Raw genomic sequence first — 16,785 nt, forward strand, 5'->3', positions numbered from 1 at the left:
TTGTTTTCGGTTTGTTGTTGTAGGTCCTTTTCTTCTCTTGTGTATCTTGCCTAGAGAAGTTCCTTTAGCATTTGTTGTAAAGGTGGTTTGCTGGTGCTGAATTCTCTTAGCTTTTGGTTGTCCGTAAAGGTTTTAGTTTCTCCATTGAATCTGAATGATATCCCTGCTGCTGATATCCCTGTAAAGGTTTTAGTTTCTCCATTGAATCCGAATGATATCCCTGCTGGGTACTGTAATCTTGGTTGTACGTTTTTCCCTTTCATCACTTTAAATATGTCCTGCCACTCCCTTCTGGCTTGCAGAGTTTCTGCTGAAAGATCAGCTGTTAACCTTATGGGGATTCCCTTGTATGTTATTTGTCGCTTTTCCCTTGCTGCTTTTAATATTTTTTCTTTGCATTTAACTTTTTTTTTTTTTGCGGTGCGCAGGCCTCTCACTGTTGTGACCTCTCCCATTGCGGAGCACAGGCTCCGGACACACAGGCTCAGCAGCCATGGCTCACAGGCCCAGCTGCTCCACGGCATGTGGGATCCTCCCAGACCGGGGCACAAACCCGCATCCCCTGCATTAGCAGGCGGGCTCTCTACCACTGTGCCACCAGGGAAGCCCTGTATTTAACTTTTGATAGTTTGATTAATATGTGTCTTGGCGTGTTTCTCCTTGGATTTATCCTGTGTGGGACTCTCTGCACTTCCTGAACTTGATTGACTATTTCCTTTCCCATATTAGGTTAAGTTTTCAACTATAATCTCTTCAATTATTTTCTCAGTCCCTTTCTTTTTCTTTTCTTCTGGGACCCCTATAATTCGAATGTTGGTGCATTTAATGTTGTCCCAGAGGTCTCTGAGACTGTCCTCTGTTCTTTTCATTCTTTTTTCTTTATTCTGCTCTGCAGCAGTTATTTCCGCTATTTTATCTTCCAGGTCACTTATCTTTTCTTCTGCCTCAGTTATTCTGCATTGATTCCTTCTAGAGAATTTTCAGTATCATTTATTTTGTTGTTCATCATTATTTGTTTGCTCTTTAGTTCTTCTAAATCCTCATTAAACATTTCTTGTATTTTCTCCATTCTATTTCCAAGATTTTGGGTCATCTTTACTCTCATTATTCTGAATTCTTTTTCAGGTAGACTGCCTATTTCCTCTTCATTTGTTAGGTCTGGTGGGTTTTTACCTTGCTCCTTCATCTGCTGTGTGTTCTCTGTCTTCTCATTTTGCTTAACTTACTGTGTTTGCGGTCTCCTTTTCTCAGGTTGCAGGTTCGTAGTTCCCGTTGTTTTTGGTGTCTGCCCCCAGTGGTTAAGGTTGGTTCAGTTGGTTGTGTAGGCTTCCTGGTGGAGGGGACTAGTGATGGTGGATGAGGCTAGATCTTGTCTTTCTGGTGGGCAGGTCTGCATCCGTTAGTGTGTTTTGGTGTGTCTGTGACCTTATTATGATTTTAGGAAGCCTCCCTGCTAATGGGTGGGGCTGTGTTCCTGTCTTGCTAGTTGTTTATCATAGGTGTCCAGCACTGTAGTTTGCTGGTCGTTGACTGGAACTGGATCTTAGCATTGAGATGGAGATCTGTGGGAGAGCTTTCACCATTTGATATTACATGGAGCTTGAGGTCTCTGGTGGACGAATGTCCTGAACTCGGCTCTCTCACCTCAGAGGCTCAGGCCTGACACTCAGCTGGAGCACTGAGGCCGTGTCAGCCACATGGCTCAGAAGAAAAGAGAGAAAAAGAGAAAGAAAGGAAGAAAGAGAGAGAGAGAGAGAGAGAGAGAGAGAGGGAGGGGGAGAGAGAGAGAGAGAGAGAGAAAGAAAGAAAAATAAAGTTATTAAAATCAAAAATAATTATTAAAAATAAAAGAAATTAAAAAGAAATTTAAAAAAAGAAAGAAGAGAGCACCCAAACCAGAAAACAAATCCACCAATGATAACAAGTGCTAAAAACTATACTAAAAACAAAAACAAAACAAGCAAACAAACAAACAAAAAAAAACAAACAAATGGAACCCTAGGACAAATGGTAAAAGAAAACTATACAGACAACATCACACACAGAAGCATACACATACACACTCACAAAAAGAGAAAAAGGAAATAAATATATATCTCGTTGCTCCGAAGTCCACCACCTCAATTTTGGGCTGATTTGTTGTCTATTCAGGTATTCCACAGATACAGGGTACATCAAGTTGATTGTGGAGATTTAATCCGCTGCTCCTGAGGCTGCTGGGAGAGATTTCCCTTTCTCTTCTTTGTTCACAAGGCTCCTTGGCTTCAGCGTTGGATTTGGCCCCGTATCTGCATGTAGGTCGCCTGAGGACGTCTTTTTCCGCCCAGACAGGACGTTGTTAAAGGAGCAGCTGATTAGGGGGCTCTGGCTCACTCAGGCCGGGGGGAGGGAGGGGTACGGAACGTGGGGCAAGTCTGTGGTGGCCGAGGCCGGCATGATGTTGCGACAGCCTGAGGTGCACCGTGTGTTTTCCTGGGGAAGTTGTCCCTGGATCACGGGACTGTGGCAGTGGCGGGCTGCACAGGCTCCCGGGAAGGAGGTGTGGATAGTGACCTGTGCTCGCACACAGGCTTCTTGGTGGCTGCAGCAGCAGCCTTAGCGTCTCATGCCCGTCTCTGGTGTCACACTGGTAGCCACGGCTTGTGCCTGTCTTTGGAGCTTGTTTAGGCGGTGCTCTGAATCCCCTTCCCTTGTGCACCCTGAAACAATGGTCTCTTGCCTCTTAGGCAGTTCCATACTTTTTCCTGGACTCCTTCCCTGCTAGCTGTGGTGCAGTAGCCCCCTTCAGGCTGTGTTCATGCAGCCAACCCCAGTCCTCTCCCTGGGATCTGACCTCTGAAGCCGGAGCCTCAGCTCCCAGCCCCCGTCTGCCTTGGCGGGTGAGCAGACAGGCCTCTCTGGCTGGTGAGTGCCGGTCGGCACCGATCCTTTGTGCGGGAATCTCTCCGCTTTGCCCTCCGCACCCCTGTGGCTGTGCTCTCCGCGGCTCCGAAGCTTTCCCCCTCCGCCACCCGCAGTCTCCGCCCGCGAAGGGGTTTCCTAGTGTGTGTAAACCTTTGCTCCTTCACAGCTCCCTCCCACTGGTGCAGGTCCCGTCCCTAGTCTTTTGTCTCTGTTTTTTCTTTTTTCTTTTGCCCTACTCTGGTATGTGGGGAGTTTCTTGCCTTTTGGGAGGTCTGAGGTCTTCTGCCAGCGTTCAGTAGGTGTTCTGTAGGAGTTGTTCCACCTTTAGATGTATTTCTGATGTATTTGTGGGGAGGAAGGTGATCTCCACGTCTTACTCTTCTGCCATCATGAAGGTCTCCTGGCTGTTTCATTTTTGACTAATTATTTAGCCTCTTTATGCCTCTACTTTTTTCACAGTAAGTGGCATGGAGACCTTCCCACCCAGGTTCTCTTTTACACTCTATGCAGCCAGGCAACTGTTCCTCAACCTCAGCTCTGTGAGAAAGAGGATATGTTTTCCTCCAAACTCCAGAACTCCACACCCCAGAGGCCCTCCTTTGGTCATGCTGCCTCTCCCCTTCTGCCTAGTTTATTCTTTTTTATGTCTTCTTAGTACACACTATCCATCCTACTAGTGAGAATTTGGAATAATCCAAGTAATTATCACAATATCCTTTATATCTTAACTAAAAACAATAACATAAATATCTATAATAGGATATAAAATTTGAGGTATAAAATGTTATTATTTCTTATCAACCAGTGCTTGACATTCTTGTTGAATTGAATGAAGACATTGCTGTCAAGTAAATATATGTATATTTATGATTTCTTTTCCTGACAACATTAATGTCAATCCCTGTGCATAAGCTTCTCTTGAATGTGACACATTTATCCACAATCTGACAGAATCTTTTTCTTGTCATTATTTTCTGCCAAGAACTGGAACAGACTTTGACCACTGTGCAGAGGGGTTTTCCTGAGTAACACGTTATCAGATATTGATGAATTGCTCCGGCAGGTTTGGGGGGCTTGAGAAAAGTGACTCTGATTACAAAGCCAACACCTGAGTCTGTCACCCTGAGGAGACACTAATGCCAGCCGTTCTCTGTGGGTGACCTTCCATTAGCAAGTTTGGTCTTGTTGATTATCTCAAAGTTGGCAGTGAATCTGAATAATGTATGGATGAGTTACATGGTCTCATTGCCTTTTCTCTTTATGAATAACAGCTGTTCTTCTCATGGCATAAAATCCTGAAGGTTAACACTGAAGTTTGATCTAGAATGTTAAGTAGCAAACACTTTTGGAAGCACCTAACCTGATCTGTTTTGATAAAAAGCAATGATCAGGGGCTTTCCTGGTGGTGCAGTGGTTGAGAGCCTGCCTGCTGATGCAGGGGACGTGGGTTTGTGCCCCGGTCCAGGAAGATCCCACATGCCGCAGAGCGGCTGGGCCCGTGAGCCATGGCCACTGAGCCTGCGTGTCTGGAGCCTGTGCTCTGCAACGGGAGAGGCCACAACAGTGAGAGGCCCACGTACCACAAAAAAAAAAAAAAGCAATGATCAGTCTCCAACTTTTACCAACTCTTGGGAATAGAAATCTGATCTTGAGCCTTGAAAATTTCAAAATTACAGTGATCAACACCTTCAGTCCTGGTCTTTGGGTTTGCTAAATTATTTTTTAACAAGGCTTATGAATGGAGAATTTTCTAGATATTTAAATGCTTTATACTGAAGTTATCCATTGTCAGGGAAGGAAAACATATTTATACATTAAGTCAGCTGTATTTCATGTCCTTGATAGAGTCCTTGATATTGTATATCCACCTTGTAAAATATAGTGACTTGCCTCCTACTGACATACATTGCTGTGGGGGGGGGGATATTTTTTGTATAGGTCACATGAAATTAGGTGGTGAATATCAGCTTTGGGGTAGTTATATGGGTTCTGTAACTCCCCATTTATTTATATTCAAATAGGCATTATACTCAGTAAAAATGTCAAAATACAAATAACCGGAAAGTCACCAAAAAATTGGTGAATATCTCTGAAATGAAGTCATCAAACGTGACACAGTTATTTCTCAAATGGGGTGGGGTGCAGGGAAAGAATTGCTAAAATAAGATCTGTGAGGTCTTTTTCACACCAAAATATAGTTTTCTTTTCAATGATAGATACATAGCAATTGGAGAAAACCTTCCATAGTGAATCTTCACTCCATGCTGATTTTTTTACTTTGACCCACGCATTTATTCCTATGGAAACATAGATTGAGTCTTTACTGCAAAGGGTGGCAGGGTCTGGGAGGAGAGAAGTAGTAGGAGAGAAGAGGGTGAGGAAAAAGGCAAAGTTAAGAGGAAAAGTCACAGGATTTCCACAGTGGTGATTAGCTTAAGGCCCACAGCTTAGACTCTTGCCAGTCAGGTAGCTGTTTCCATGGTAACAACTGGAGCAGCAGAATTATCAAAATGTAATAAGTTGCAAAGGCAAAAAGTAAAATTCACAATTTTGCTTGTAGAGCAAAAGATTTGGCACGTTCCCTTTTTTTTTTTCCTGGACAAGTTAGGTTTAAAGGGGGAGGGCATTGAAAGTCCTTCATTTTACAGAAAAAATACTGGATTATAAAGCTGTTAGTGGAACATTTCTTTTGTTCTTTTTTTAAATGGAATTTACATTCATAAGCTTAACATTAATCAAGAGTTGTTAAAACTAGAAACCAGGTACAAATTCAAGTCACCAAATTCAAGACACCCAAGGTCCTAGGGACTTCAGATCTTTCAGAATCCTTTTGAGTTAATGCACAAACATGCTGGTCTGTTTTTCTACCTTGGTGGAATGCCTTGGTCTCTAGGGATATCACTGGGTTATTAAAGAATATCAACTGAGAGAGAGAGAGAGGTATAGATTACCTGACATACATGAGTTCATTTTGGGTTCATGGACATCTTTTTGGAAAACAAAGATGACAAACCTGACCTAGACTGTTGGGGATTTTAAGGATGGGAATGTTATGTCAAAAGGCAGAAAGTCCCCCTTCAAAGTTTGCTTGTTTTAAATTCTTAGGAATCTGGTCTATTCTATTTCCCTCGGGAATATGAATACTGATTGTGTTGTTCATTCATGTTTAGTAAAAATATTATAGAGTTTTATTACCTCAGTCCCTACATTGAATTTGAAGTAAACCATGGATTTTCACCAGCTTGAAATATTCATGCCTGCACAAATGTCAAATTCATGTTGTAAAATTCTGCAGAGGATACCGTAAATTTTGATGATCTATTCTAAACTAGTTTAATCTGGAGACATCACTTAGATACCAGTTATAAAATGAAATTGTCAATAAACAAAACAAACCTCACCATCCAAATCATTCATTATATTGGGGCACTCTGGGAACATACAATCTAAGATAGGCTGGAATAAATGGTCATATTAATTTTACATAGCAAGCATGGACAAAGACTTAGATAAATCATTAAAATGCCTAGTTCCATGTGTATGAAGAGTCTCATGGACATTTTGGAATGATACAGGAATAATTGTTATTTAAGTGTATATTAGCTTAAGAAGGAGCTAACACTTTTTCCTTTTTACAGTACATGAAGATGATGGGTGTAAACTCCTGCAGCCACTTTTTTGCCTGGCTTATAGAGAGTGTTGGATTTTTACTGGTTACCATCATCATCCTCATCATTATACTCAAGTTTGGCAATATTCTTCCTAAAACAAATGGGTTCATTTTGTTCCTGTATTTTTCGGACTATAGCTTCTCAGTTCTTGCCATGAGCTACCTTATCAGTGTCTTCTTCAACAACACCAACATTGCAGCTCTGATTGGAAGCCTCATCTACATCATTGCCTTTTTTCCATTTATTGTTCTGGTTACAGTTGAGAATGAGTTGAGCTGTATAATAAAAGTATTCATGGTGAGTCAACTGTCACAACTGAATGGCCAGGGTGTGAAAAGAATGGACCTTTTTTGGTGGTTTTGGCTCTCCAACTGAGAATACACTTATCTAAATGTAAAAGTTCAGTGTTTGCAAAATATGAGTAACTGTCCTAATGAGAGTCAGTTACATAATTGCCTACCATACAAGCGTAAGACTATGAAAAGAAAACTTTTCCTCCACGGTTTCTAAAACTATAATATGTGATGCTGTTAAGAGATGGTACCTGAAGAAAGAACAGTTAAAATGTAATACATCAAGTTTTGAAGATCATCAAGGATTCTGACTTCTCTTTGGCCCAATTCCTTAAATATCTTAGAGCCTCTATAACTGGCATTATTCTCAGAAATGAATAATTCTCAAGGTTTTTATGACATATAATATAACATACAGGCATAAAGACAAATACGCTGAGAGCATATAATCAATTTTGAATTCTTTTCTGCTTTTTCAATTAAAGTACTAAATTAATTTAAGAATTTTAATGAAAGCATTAAGTTTACTGACTTTGAAATTTGGAAAGCAGAAGTAAAGCTCATCATTGACTGCGAGTCATGTTAAAACTTTTCTGTTTATGGAAATAGAAAGTGATAAATAACTTTCATTTGACATTGACCACCTTGAGTTTAAACAACATCTAAATTTTTAATTTGTTGCATTATTAGTACTCAATTGACATTTTTGTATATTTTCATGCATAAAACTTCTATCACTTGAAGTCAATCTCTGAAGTAAAAACATCTTCTGGCCCCTAACATTTCATTTGATATTAGCCTTAACATTGCATTACCCTATTATTACTGGTTTTATAAATTGCTAAACAACATTTAATAAGTTTAGATATATATATTTTGGATTTTTGATAAATATTTTTCAAGTTATAATTTTACTGCTTTTGTTTTCTGCTATTTCCTCTCCTCTTCTTCCAGAGTTGTAGCATGCTTGGTAAGGGACCTCTGTGTTTTTAAATATGCTTAGAGAGTTGACGTCAGTTTTATCTATATAAGTGCCCAAAGTTTTAAGTATGTTAAGATCCCTCTGGGGGAAATGTGTGAAATCTACAAGAACTATCATTGCCATTGATTTTCTTCACAGAGCCTGCTGTCCCCAACAGCTTTCAGCTATGCAAGTCAGTACATTGCACGATATGAGGAGCAGGGCATTGGTAGGTTCACTTCCTTTACAACTGGATTTTATCTTTCACACCTGCAATATGTCTCACAGAAGAATAAATCTATGTGTTCACTTCTTAGGTCTTCAGTGGGAAAATATGTACAGTTCCCCAGTTCAGGATGACACCACTTCGTTTGGCTGGCTATGCGGTCTAATCCTAGCCGACTCTTTCATTTATTTCCTTATTGCTTGGTATATCAGGAACGTTTTCCCAGGTATGAGCATGCTTCCTATAGATACATGCTTTTTTATGGTAATAAATTATATTTATTATAAATCTGCTAATATATATTTTCTAATATTTTTATTTGCCACATATCATCACCAAAAAGAAATACTTAAATCCCCAAACTAAACAGAATTTTCCAGGATGAGATAATGCACTGCTGAGTTTTTTTCTCTGATGTTCCTTTAAAGGATAGAGTGAATTAAGGAGCATGGAATCCAGTCTTTCCAAATGGGAGAACAAGATATTATAAGGCAAAAATCAAGTCTCCTAATTCTAAGGAGAATTTATCCAGTTCTAATGGAACAAGACTAGTGGGATTCCCCTCCTAGGTCTCAAGTGGTTAAAACTTCAACATGATCAGGAGTTTTTCCACTAAGCCTTATTTGTATTTGTACATTTTTGATGCTATAAATGAATAAAAGACTATTATTCTATTCCAGTTATATAAAATTTCTGTAAAAGAGAGGTATATAGAGACAGAAAGCAGATCAGTGATTGCCTGTAACTTGGGTTGAAAGTAGGGATTATCTGCAAAGAGCATGGGAGAAATTTTTGGAGTTATTGGAATTTTTGGATTGTGGTTATGGTTGCACAACTTTATTTACTAAAAATCATCTCACTCTACACTTACAATGATTAAATTTTATGGTATGTAACTATACCCAATGAAGCTGTTTAAAAAAGAAAGAATTTTTTAAAAGGCTATCTTTTTTACTTTACTTTGGAAACTGAGACCACTTTAGTTTTATATAGTGTCAAAAAAATGAAAATACTTCCTGAACGCTGTATAGTAAGTACTCTGTTATTTAGCTTCTGATGCTTAATGTTAACAATCAATTAATAATTACTTTTCCTAATACATTTTTGTTACAGGTACATATGGTATGGCAGCTCCATGGTATTTTCCATTCCTTCCTTCCTATTGGAAGGAGCGATTGGGATGCGCAGAAGTGAAGCAGGAGAAAAGCAATGGCCTTAAGTTTACTAATATCGTGATGCAGAACACCAGCCCATCTGCCAGTAAGACAAGTAGGTCAACAACATGCATTATTATGAGAGAAGTGATATAAAATTTACATGACTAGTGATTTTAATTATCTTTTTCTAAATGGCAAAATTATCCTTTTAGTCATGGATGAATATGTCTACACATATGTGTTTGGACTCTTAGATTAAATTGTGGCTTTTTCTGAGCTCATTAGCTCAGTTGGTTAGCATATGGTGCTAATTAGGCCAAGATTGCAGATCCCTTTGTGTTCCAGTTAGATCCACACAGAGAAAAACTTTGTTCCTTGGCCCCAGTCTGCACCCCTCACCTCAGCCGTCTGTCACTAGTCATGAGTAACCAAGTAACAAGTATGGATAATTTAGCATAACCCGTCACCAGCACTGAACAGACAGTTTAAGGCTCATGTTTTACTGACACTGGGTGAGCAGTGTCAGCTTTATAAAGTAAGGATGACCCATATAAGTGGTCCTTTTGTGATGCCTGAAGGAAACGTAGAGAGTAATTAATGAACCGATTCTATAAACCACAGATCTGAGTGAGCCTTGTCACTGTAGACATTTATTCTGTAAGTAGATATCATCCTGTCCAATTGGAAGACCAAGCCTTAAAATTGTGTTTTGAGTATTTGAGATCTGTGGAATAAAGGAGAATTCATTATTATGATACTGTATTCTGAGACTACTTTTTCTGACAATATAAACCTTAGAGTGTGGTTCCAACACTCTCATTCATTTTTGAAACAAGTGAGAAGGCTGAAGACTATAATAGATCATTTATTCCTGGAATTAGTTTTTACTTTGAGGCTTGTGCTTTTATAGTCTTCAATTTTTAATTAATGAAAAGTCTAACTCTAGCTTCATTTTTCTTCCTTGTGAGCTTACAACTCTTTTCTTAATTTCTTTCCAGGTCCTGAATACACGTTTCCCTCCAACACTGAGTCTGAACCTAAAGATCTCACAGTTGGGGTTGCCCTGCACGGGGTCACAAAGAACTATGGCTCAAAAATTGCTGTTGCTAACCTCAGTCTGAACTTTTACGAAGGGCATATTACTTCATTGCTGGGGCCCAATGGCGCTGGGAAAACTACTACCATGTATGTTATTTTTCAACACTTAGGTGTCATGGAAGCATATTACTTAATATTTCCTCACTTCTTTCATAAATATAAAGTTGTTACAGCTCCCAGATGGATTAAGATAGCTCAAGTTGTTTCCTGTAAAATGGAGTCCAAGTCAAAGGTCCAAATTGTGAGCTCAAAGTCCAGATCAGACCCACCAGATAGGTTTATTTGCTCTACCTAATATTGGCACACTGGTACTTCTTAAAATTTTTAATTTCAGTGCCAGCATTTAAAAATGGGAGAGTTCTCCAATAAAAATAAATATTCCTGCTGTCTCTTAGATAATAGGAAGTTCTGGCAACATTGGATCTACAGGCTTAGGTAGAGACAATTGTTTGGGGCTTGATAGTGACTGTTCTCAAAGGGGCCATCTACTTTCTGGTTCATTCCTGGTCCCCACCAATCTTTACTGCCTCATACATTCAGTCTGTTTCATTTCTTTGCGTTTTTATCCTGGCCCATGTACCAGTTTGGGTTCACAAACCTTGGTATAAACACACTCAGCCCCAGCCACTCTATTACAGAGAACCCTTACCTTGATTCATGAAGAAAGAAAAGAATCACCAGCTATCAGGTATAGATCAGAAAGTCCACAAGTGGTACATGGGCTGTTCTTTCTCTCTCTTCACTTAACTAGCATTTTTCTGTATCCTAATGGAGAATATTCAAATGTTTTTAAAGTGACATTCTTTTGAATATTTTTCTGTGACTCACCTCCAGTGCTCTACTAGGCTTAGCTTGGAGTCAACTCTAAGATGCTGTTGGTGCTCTAGGCCTTATTTGAGAACAAGTATCTGTTGTTGGATATGCTATTTGCTATCATCATGAGTAAGCTCAGTGACTGCCAGAACATATACAAATTAATCTTTAGTAAATAAAAGGGGACAAAGGAAAGTTATGAAATGAGTGAACATACAGCTACTCTCATTTATATGACCTGTTCCCATTCAGAGTTGGCTTTCTAGTAAGAATACAATGCTTAAAATGTAAGATTTCTAACAGGTAATAAGAGGACAATGAAGAAAAGTGATGGAGAAGGATTTTGAAGAGGCTATAATTTTAGCTGAGCAAGTCCCCATTTCCGTTTTCTGAATATAATGAATATATAAAGAAATATGTTATTTGATTTTAATGTGTATTTATAGGAAGAATTACATATTATATTGATTCTCTATTTAATCCTCAATAGTCATTTAAGATCTATTACGTGCAAGACACTAGTTAGGTACGGAGGGTGGTGAGATAACAAGTCCTTTCCCTGACCTCATGGAGCTTACATTTTAGTGGAGAAGATGGATATTAAATAACTCCCCAGTTTACTGACCATCTGAAATATGGTGAGAAGTTTGTAGGTGAGAATATTCTTGTCACAGGGTAGAGTAAGGGACTGAAGATGACCAAAGTTCATGTGGAAAACAGAAATTTGAGGCTTAATTGCATATGGGTACTACCTGATGCCAGGGAAGTGCAGGAGTTTGCTCAAGGAGGTAGTGCATTTGCAGTTAAAAAGTGCAACCATTTCTGTCATTACTACCACCATCACCCCACCACTATCATCATCATCATCATCACATAGTGTTTCTATCACACTCTAAATTATTAGAGGCATAAAAGTAATTTTAATTTTTATTCCCAATTAATCCCATTTTACTTCATAGCTTGACCTGACCTGGGAAGATACACTGTAACATTTTTTGCTAACAACTGAGATACATTTAGTCCTAAAATCTAACTCAGAGTTTTGGTTGACACCTAATTTATGGTTTCTTCATTCCCAGCTCCCTGTTGACTGGGCTGTTTGAGGCCTCAGCAGGTACCATCTTGGTTTATGGAAAAGATATCAAAACAGATCTCGACACTGTGAGGAAGAACCTGGGGGTCTGCATGCAACATGATGTCCTGTTTAGTTACCTCACTACCAAGGAGCACCTCCTCTTATACGGCTCCATCAAAGCTCCTCACTGGACTAAAAAGCAGCTGCACGAGGAAGTAAAAAGGTCAGATATGACAGCAATGAGAACATGCGTGGGTAAAGCCTCTCAAAAAGAGGTCAAGCTATAGTAATACCAGTAGGAGACAGTTTCTCAGGAAACAATTGTTTTTAGTTTTTCTACTTTTTTAGTATTGTATACATTTAAGGGCATTATCCTCACTGGCCAGTTATTATACTGGAATTGTTTAACTGTCTTCATCTCTGGCTCCCATATTACCCCCAATCCTCTGTTTCTAATCTCCGTGGCTACCATACTGGTCTTTTTTTTTTTCTTGGCTGCCTCGGGTCTTAGTTGTGGCACACGGGCTTCTCTCTAGTTGTGGCGTGTAGGTTTTCTCTCTCTAGTTGTGGCATGTGGGCTCCAGGGCATGTGGGCTCTGTAGTTTGTGGCATGCAGGCTCTCTTGTTGAGGCACACAAGCTCAGTAGTTGTGGCACATGGGCTTAGTTGCCCTGCGGTATGTGAGATCTTAGTTGCCCGACCCGGGATCGAACCTGCATCCCCTGCATTGGAAGGCGGATTCTTTACCACTGGACCACTAGGGAAGTCCCTACCATACTGGTCTTAACTGGACTCCCAGCTTCTACTTTCCCTTGTACAGTCTATTCAAAGAGCAGACAAGGTGACCTTTTTAAACTGCAGATCAGACCAGGTCACTCCTCTGTCAAAACCCTCTAATGGCTTCTCACCACACTCAGTGTGAAACTCAGGAATGTTCTTATCAAGGCCTATGAGGCACTTCCTGACCTGCCTCCAATCCTTTTGATTTTATTTCCTTCTGCTTTTTCCCCATTCACTCTGCTCTAGGCACGCTCACCCAGGTGCACACTTAGTTATGCTAGGCCTGCTCCAGCCTCAGGGCTTCCCATGTTCCCTCTACTTAGAGCAGCCTTCCCCAGACAGCCCTTTGACTTACTCCTCCACCTTACTGGTCTCTGCTCAAATGTCAGTTTCTCTGAGGGGACCATCATGTGTAAAATAGATGCCTAAAATAGCATATCCCAGGCACTCATCTCGTATACCCTATATTTTTTTTAATCACACTTATCACGAAATAGCATATTATAAACTTACTTGGGAATATGTTTATCTACTGAATTTCCCCAGCATTTCTCCTGATACACACACATACTAGAACATAATCTCCTTATGGGTTAGGAACATTATCGGCTCAGTGCTTTTCCACAGCACCTAAAACACAGTCTGGCAGAAAACAGGCAGGTACTCTATAGATATTTGTCAAACGAATGAATAAAATAATGAGCCATATATTCCTTATGTTGTTTTTCTGAGTATTAGTTTTATAACAGCTAGATGATAAGTAACAGAAAACTGTATCATGAATCTTCAGTAGTTTACCTTGCTGAGCACATAATAGTTGCTTAGTGAATACCTCTCATTTAGGGTGCTTTTCGTATTTTTCCATTGTTCACATTTTCTGTCTGTAAAAAAATAACCACTATACATCATTTTTTAAGGACTTTAAAAGATACTGGACTATATAGCCATCGTCATAAGAGAGTTGGAACATTGTCAGGAGGAATGAAGAGGAAGTTATCCATATCCATAGCTCTTATTGGAGGATCAAGGGTGGTAATTTTAGATGAACCATCCACTGGAGTTGACCCGTGCTCTCGCCGAAGTATATGGGATGTTATATCCAAGAACAAAACTGGTATGAGTATCTTCTTATAACTTTGCCAAGCAACAGTCATAATTTTGCCCTCTGGGATGCACGCAAAGGAGTTAAAGCCTTTTCTGTTTATAATCTCCATTAAAGATCTAAGGTGTGCTCTTCCTTTTGTGAGGTCTTCTCTTCTCCCAGCTAAATTTCTGGATCAATTAGTTAATATCTATGTAGTGCCCACTGTGAATTGAGCACTTAACTGGCCCTTTTGAGAGCATGCAAATCCAATAGAAGTTCCAAATTCTGCCTAGAGGAGCTTAGAATCTAATTAGAGATACCAAACATACACAAATGAAAATAAACTGAAAACAGACTAAATAAGTGCTAACAGGATGTGAAGCAAAGGAGCAATCAGAGTGGAGTGGATTAATCAGAGAAGAATATTCAAAAAGTCTTTAAAATTACTGCTTTTTCATAGTGAAGGAAGGGAGGGAGGGAGAGAGAGAGAGAGAATGGAAGTGACAGAAAGAAAGAGAATGGAAGTGAAGCCAAGGGGACAGACTAAGGGATTAGGAAGAGTTGCCCCCACTGCAGAGTGTGGACACTCAGCCTTACAGCATAACCGATGTGTATTTGCTGCCAATTTATAAGAAAAACACTGAGGAATACCCCGTCCGCATTTCTCATTTTGAAAGCTCATTCGAATCAGTTTTTCAGTTAGCCCATAAGACGTGACTCTCCTCCTCATAAATCACAGGATTTACTTGTGCTAGCTTAGTACATCCTGGGGACTGCAGCTTCACTTTTCATTCTTGGTTGTTCTCCTCTGTATTTTCAAGACAGAACAATCATTCTGTCGACACACCACTTGGACGAGGCTGAAGTGCTGAGTGACCGCATCGCCTTCCTGGAGGAGGGTGGGCTGCGCTGCTGCGGGTCACCATTTTATCTCAAGGAAGCCTTTGGGGACGGGTACCACCTCACACTCACCAAGAAAAAGGTTTGTAGCAGAGAAAACATACCTCATTATGAGACCGTAAATTAAGTTTTGTATGAAACAGAAGCAGAATCTGTCCAACTTTATTCATTGCTAAAATTAATGTTAGGTTCATGTTTCTCAAACTGAGCGAGTATCAGAACCACTGAAGGTCTTTTGTTAAACCCAAATTTCTGGCTCCACCCCCAAGAGTCTCTGATTCAGTAGATTTGGTATGAGGCTCCAGAATTTACTGCATTTCTGCCAAGGTCCACATCAGCCCATGTGATGCTGCTGCTACTGGTCTGGGATTGCACACTGAGAACCAATGTGCTAGATGAAAGAAAGGTCTGTACTGAGGGTACTGATGGAGGATCAGCCTGTTAGTTTCCCTAGCATTTCAGGCTATAAGGCTAAAAATTAGATTTTCCGCTCTATACAAAACAAATGAAGAGAATATGCAGTCATGTATTCACTTTCTGATCAGTATTCCTTGAATGGCAATGTGGAGATTAATTCAGACAGGCCAGTGGTGCTTTCACATCTTTGAAGAACAAAAATGCTTACTAAGGCTCCCTGTACCACCTGAAATAGCATAGGTATCAATACTGTGCCAGATGTATATGCTATTAGAAAGGCTTTGACTACTATCTTTTATTTTATATCTGATGATCCGGATGTGACTTCCAAAATATAAAAAAGTAGTTCATTGTTATATTCATTAATTCATTCAAAAACTTATGTATTAGGGGCATACGATGTCTTAATATGTGCCCAAGACACTGTTCTAGGCGCTGGGGATACAGCAGTGAACTGATGATATTAAGATCTCTGCCCTCATGGAGTTTATATTCTGATGGAGTGTGGGGAATTCAGGTGGTAAAATTGATAAATATATTATTTAGAATATTAGCAGGTGATAAATGCTATGGGTAGAAGAAAGCAGAGGAAGGGGCATGGGGAATGCTGGGTGGTGCCATTTTAAGTAGGGTAGTAAGAGAAGGGGTCTCTGAGAAGGTGACAGTTGAGCCAAGAGCTGAGGCCAGGCAGAGAGTGAGCCATGTCACTATCTGGGGCAAAGGAACAATTGCAAAGGCCCTGAGGAAGAAGCATGCCTGAGCCTGAAGCATCGGACAACAAAAAGAGTCTGTTGTCATTAGGGTGGAGCACATACATAAGAGGGAAAAGAGGATGGTGGGCAAGGAGGTTGGAGAAGGGACAGGGTGAGGTGGGAGAGGGGAGCCAGCAGAAAGTGACTTATAGGCAAGTGTAGGGATCCCAAGTGGGACAGGAAGCCACAAGAGGAGTGATGTGTTATCTGGCATAGGTCTGAACTGGCCTAAAAGAACTTGCCACCCTCTGATTGGGGCCCTTGGGCACTACAGTGTAAAGACAAGGGAGTTTTTAACTTCTCTTTTCGTCTCTAGAGTCCAAATGTAAATGCAAGTACAGTATGTGACACGACACCTGTGACAGCAGTGATCCAGTCACATCTCCCTGAAGCCTACCTCAAGGAGGACATCGGGGGAGAGCTTGTCTATGTGCTTCCTCCGTTTAGCACCAAAGTGTCAGGGGCCTATCTTTCACTCCTGAGAGCACTGGACAATGGTCTGAGTGACATCAACATCGGGTGCTATGGCATTTCAGATACCACCATGGAAGAGGTACACCTGGACATTTCCTTTTTGCTTAAAACTGGTTAACTTGCTGTTCCTTTAGAATAAATGTGAACAGTTCTTTTAAGAAAGAAAAGAAATATTTAAAA

The 16,785-nt window shown here is 40.1% G+C and overlaps 1 protein-coding gene across 2 annotated transcripts in view; it reads left to right on the forward strand.

Annotated features, from left to right (window-relative positions):
- Nucleotides 1–16,785, forward strand: part of ABCA12 (ATP binding cassette subfamily A member 12) — a 180,935-nt gene that overhangs the window by 123,851 nt on the left and 40,299 nt on the right. The window contains exons 24-32 of one of the 2 annotated variants that reach the window (XM_079710645.1): nucleotides 6,543–6,872; nucleotides 7,989–8,058; nucleotides 8,147–8,281; nucleotides 9,169–9,324; nucleotides 10,211–10,397; nucleotides 12,203–12,421; nucleotides 13,896–14,092; nucleotides 14,884–15,044; nucleotides 16,448–16,684. In XM_079710645.1, coding sequence (XP_079566771.1) covers nucleotides 6,543–6,872; nucleotides 7,989–8,058; nucleotides 8,147–8,281; nucleotides 9,169–9,324; nucleotides 10,211–10,397; nucleotides 12,203–12,421; nucleotides 13,896–14,092; nucleotides 14,884–15,044; nucleotides 16,448–16,684 — 1,692 coding nt within the window. The remainder of the gene's footprint in view (nucleotides 1–6,542; nucleotides 6,873–7,988; nucleotides 8,059–8,146; nucleotides 8,282–9,168; nucleotides 9,325–10,210; nucleotides 10,398–12,202; nucleotides 12,422–13,895; nucleotides 14,093–14,883; nucleotides 15,045–16,447; nucleotides 16,685–16,785) is intronic. The other variant, XM_079710646.1, reaches the window with a different exon arrangement.

This window comes from Hyperoodon ampullatus (genome assembly GCF_949752795.1).
Source record: "Hyperoodon ampullatus genome assembly, chromosome: 8".
Lineage (NCBI taxonomy): Eukaryota > Metazoa > Chordata > Mammalia > Artiodactyla > Ziphiidae > Hyperoodon > Hyperoodon ampullatus.